Source organism: Castanea sativa, chromosome 11 (assembly GCF_040712315.1).
Source record: "Castanea sativa cultivar Marrone di Chiusa Pesio chromosome 11, ASM4071231v1".
Lineage (NCBI taxonomy): Eukaryota > Viridiplantae > Streptophyta > Magnoliopsida > Fagales > Fagaceae > Castanea > Castanea sativa.
Genome location: NC_134023.1, coordinates 27,311,021 through 27,314,347, shown reverse-complemented (window position 1 = coordinate 27,314,347; position 3,327 = coordinate 27,311,021). Strand labels below are relative to the sequence as shown.

Below are 3,327 nucleotides of genomic sequence, written 5' to 3'. Positions count from 1 at the left end.
TTCAACATAGGAGTGTAGGGCTTTAGAGGTTCTAGAGGACAGGGGAGTCCTTTCGCTTTCGCTTTGGCTTTGGCTTTGGCTTGGGCCATCTTTCTCACTTCCATTTCTAGCAAATCATCATCAGTGGGCTTATAGCCTAGCCCAAAAGGTGGTGTGACAGTAGGGATCGTCGGGTCCTGAACAGTTGGCTTCTTCACTGTTCTCCCCAAATTCATCCCCCGAAGGTAGTTCATTCTCCTCATCATTGCTACCACATTGTTGTTACATAAGGAGCAAAGTCCATTGGGATCTTCTTAACTTCTTCTTCTCTCTTTTCAAAACTAGGTCTTTCAATCATAAAGTCATCCAAGGTTAATGGCTCTTTCTCAGAATCAATACCATAAATAGGCTTAGGCACAATCAGAGTATACCATAAATGGTCACAATAGCTCCTTCATGTGAAACCTAACCTTTTGATATAGAAAAGAAGGTACAACCTCTGTGTCATGGATCCAGGCTTGCCCAACGAGCATGTTGAAGCATGAGGCTATATTAAGGACTTGAAATCCACCTTCTTGACCATTGGTCCTATGGTAATCTCCAATGTTATGGTCCCCAAGACCTCTCTTTTACTATTGTCATATGCCCTCACATGTTGATCAGTAGGCACAAAGTCTTCAATGCTGAGGCCCAGGCAGCTTGCAGTCTTCAAAGGACACGCATTCAAAGAGCTTCCATCATCTATCAAAATCATCGGTATCCTCTTCCCCATGGAATCTATAGTAATATGTAAAGGATCATTGTGGTGATTCCCCTTCTTAGTCAGATCCTTATTAGAATAGGAGATGGTGAGTTCCCTATTTATGGACCCAATCATAGCATTCAGATCCTGGGAGGTTGTAGTTGTAAATACTTGGATTTGGTCGAACAGGTCTACTAGGTTTTGACGGTGTTTGTATGAGGCCATGAATAAACCCCATAGGGATATGTTGGCTTATGTCTTCTGTAGTTGCTTAAGGACTTCATCTTCCTCGGCAGGTGCTTGTTGGGTAGATCTATTCAAGGCTTCCACTGGGTTATCGGTCTCTAAATGTGGGGGTTTGAAGTGTCTCCCCCCTTTGTGATGTGGGCAATTTTTGTTGGACCATTGAGGTCGGTGTCTTGGGGTTTGAAGTGTCTCCCCCCATTTGTGGGTGTTTGGTTATTTATTTGAGGTTTGAAGTGTCTCCCCCCATTTGTGGATGTTGGATAATTTGATTGGGGTTCGAAGTGTCTCCCCCCATGTATGAGTGTTTGGTAATCCTTGGGTTCTAATACTTCATTCCATATGTCATATCCTGTGGTGGTGGTAAATGTCCTATCCATTAATTCTTCCTATGTCATCATGAAGCATTCGGGTAGGTCATAAATCAAGTCAGATGGATCTTCCTTATTTTCTTCTTCAATCATTAAGCAATTAATCCTTGGTCATTTCCCAAAATTGTGATTAGGCAAGGGATTATTAGTGATGCTAGGCCTTGTAGGCGGTGAAATCACCTTGTTGTCTATTAGGTCCTGAATTGCATGACGAAGGGCAAAACAACAGTCAGTGTCATGACCAGGGCCTTGGTGGTAAACACATCTTTTATTCACATCAAACTTTGAGGGCAAGGGGTTTGGAATTGGTCTTAAGTCTAAGGGTTTCAGTAACCCTTTTGCTTTTAGCTTGTCATACACTTGGTTTATGGGCATGTACAACTCATGAAATTTCCTCCTAGGTCTAGGCCCTTGTGGCACTTGCACAGGTGCAATAGGTACAATTAATTGATAAGGATCACTTTTATGGATGTTGGAAACTTCTGCAGTCTTAGATCCTACATTCTTTTTAAACCTTAGTGGGTTATCAATCTTTATAGTTCCATTGTTTATAGTATCCTCAATTTGGGTTCCAGCAGCAATTAAAGCTTTAAAATTTGGAAAGTATTATGGAAACAAATATTTATGATATACAGGTAATAAATTCTTTACAACCATGGCTAACTGTTCTTCCTCACTTGGCCTACTCATCATTTGTGCAGCCTTGGCTTTCCACTTGGTAATGAAAGTAGAGAAGGATTCCTTCAGCTCTTGCTTGGTAGTCTTGAGGTCTCTTCTTGTTATGTCCACTTCCATATTGTACTTATGCTTGTGAAACTCTCGACAAATGTCCTCCCAACTTCTTACTCTTGCATCATCCAGGTTGAGGAACCACCTAAGAGTGGCCCCGGTCAGTGTGTTTTGGAACATTTGAGCAAGTACTTCCTCGGTCACGCCTAAGGGCTGCATAGCCCTCATATACATCTTCAGATGGGATTTTGGGCAGCCAGTCCCATCAAACTTGTCCAGGGTTGGCATTTTGAATTTAGGAGGTAGCCTTGCATTGGGGAAAAGTGAAAGGGTGTCATAATCCATAAGGTCCTCCATCTTATGGGCTTTTCTAATCATCTCCTCCACTTTACTCACCCTCTCGTTGATCTTCTTCTCATTCTCTACAGCTAGTGGATCATGATTAGTCTTATCCTTTTCTTGATTACTCTTCAAATCTTGAAACTATTGGATCATACAATTCATGTCTTCCCTCAACTGAATCTGACTAGCTACCATAGTGTTGAGTAGCTTGGGTGTTCATGGGTTCCTCTGTGTTTGGGTGTTCTCCTTCTGCCATAGTGTGGGGAGCTTCAAACTTCTTGTGGCTTGAACTATCTTGGAGGTCAAAGATGAAGTTGTGATGTTGCAACAATGGAGTTTCTTCTATGCTTGACGACTTCAGTATTGTGATGGGAGTGACAAGCTTGGAACTAGAGCTACTAGCTTCAGTGTCAGGCTTAGGTTCTCTCTGCAACCTTCCTTCAGATTTTGACCAAATTCTCCCCTAATGACAGGCTTGGTCGAGTTAATCAAAGCTAAGACCCCATCCACATCCATCAATCAACCAAAACAAACACACACAACATGCAATGCAATTTTAATGGGACTGGCCTAAGGATAGGTTCTAAGTCATTACATTGTAGGGTAGGTTTGTTGTTTCATTATTTCCCATAGCTAGAATGTTACACCTCCCAACTTATAATGTAATGAACATTGCGTTGGTCCAAACGACATAGTTTGTCCTTTACAGTCAACAGGAAATGATACAATGACCTTAGGCTATGAGTTGGTGAGTTCGCCACTGAGTACTCGAATCTAATAAAGACCAGTGATCCATGGTTACTACCACCACAAAATTGTTGAAAAGGGGTGCATACATTGTTATTTGAATGGCACACACTATGACAGTTAGGGAAAGATTTTAATAAGCAATACATACAACAAATACCATACACTAAATTA

General features: G+C 41.6%; 1 protein-coding gene across 1 annotated transcript; it reads right to left on the bottom strand.

The window, feature by feature from the left end:
- Positions 1–1,446: 1,446 nt before the first annotated feature.
- Positions 1,447–2,421, bottom strand: LOC142616305 (uncharacterized). Its single transcript, XM_075789183.1, has 2 exons — positions 2,013–2,421; positions 1,447–1,922 (listed from the first exon to the last, which is right to left on the bottom strand). Exons 1-2 carry the CDS (start codon positions 2,419–2,421, stop codon positions 1,447–1,449), a joined length of 885 nt encoding a protein of 294 aa, XP_075645298.1.
- Positions 2,422–3,327: the final 906 nt, after the last annotated feature.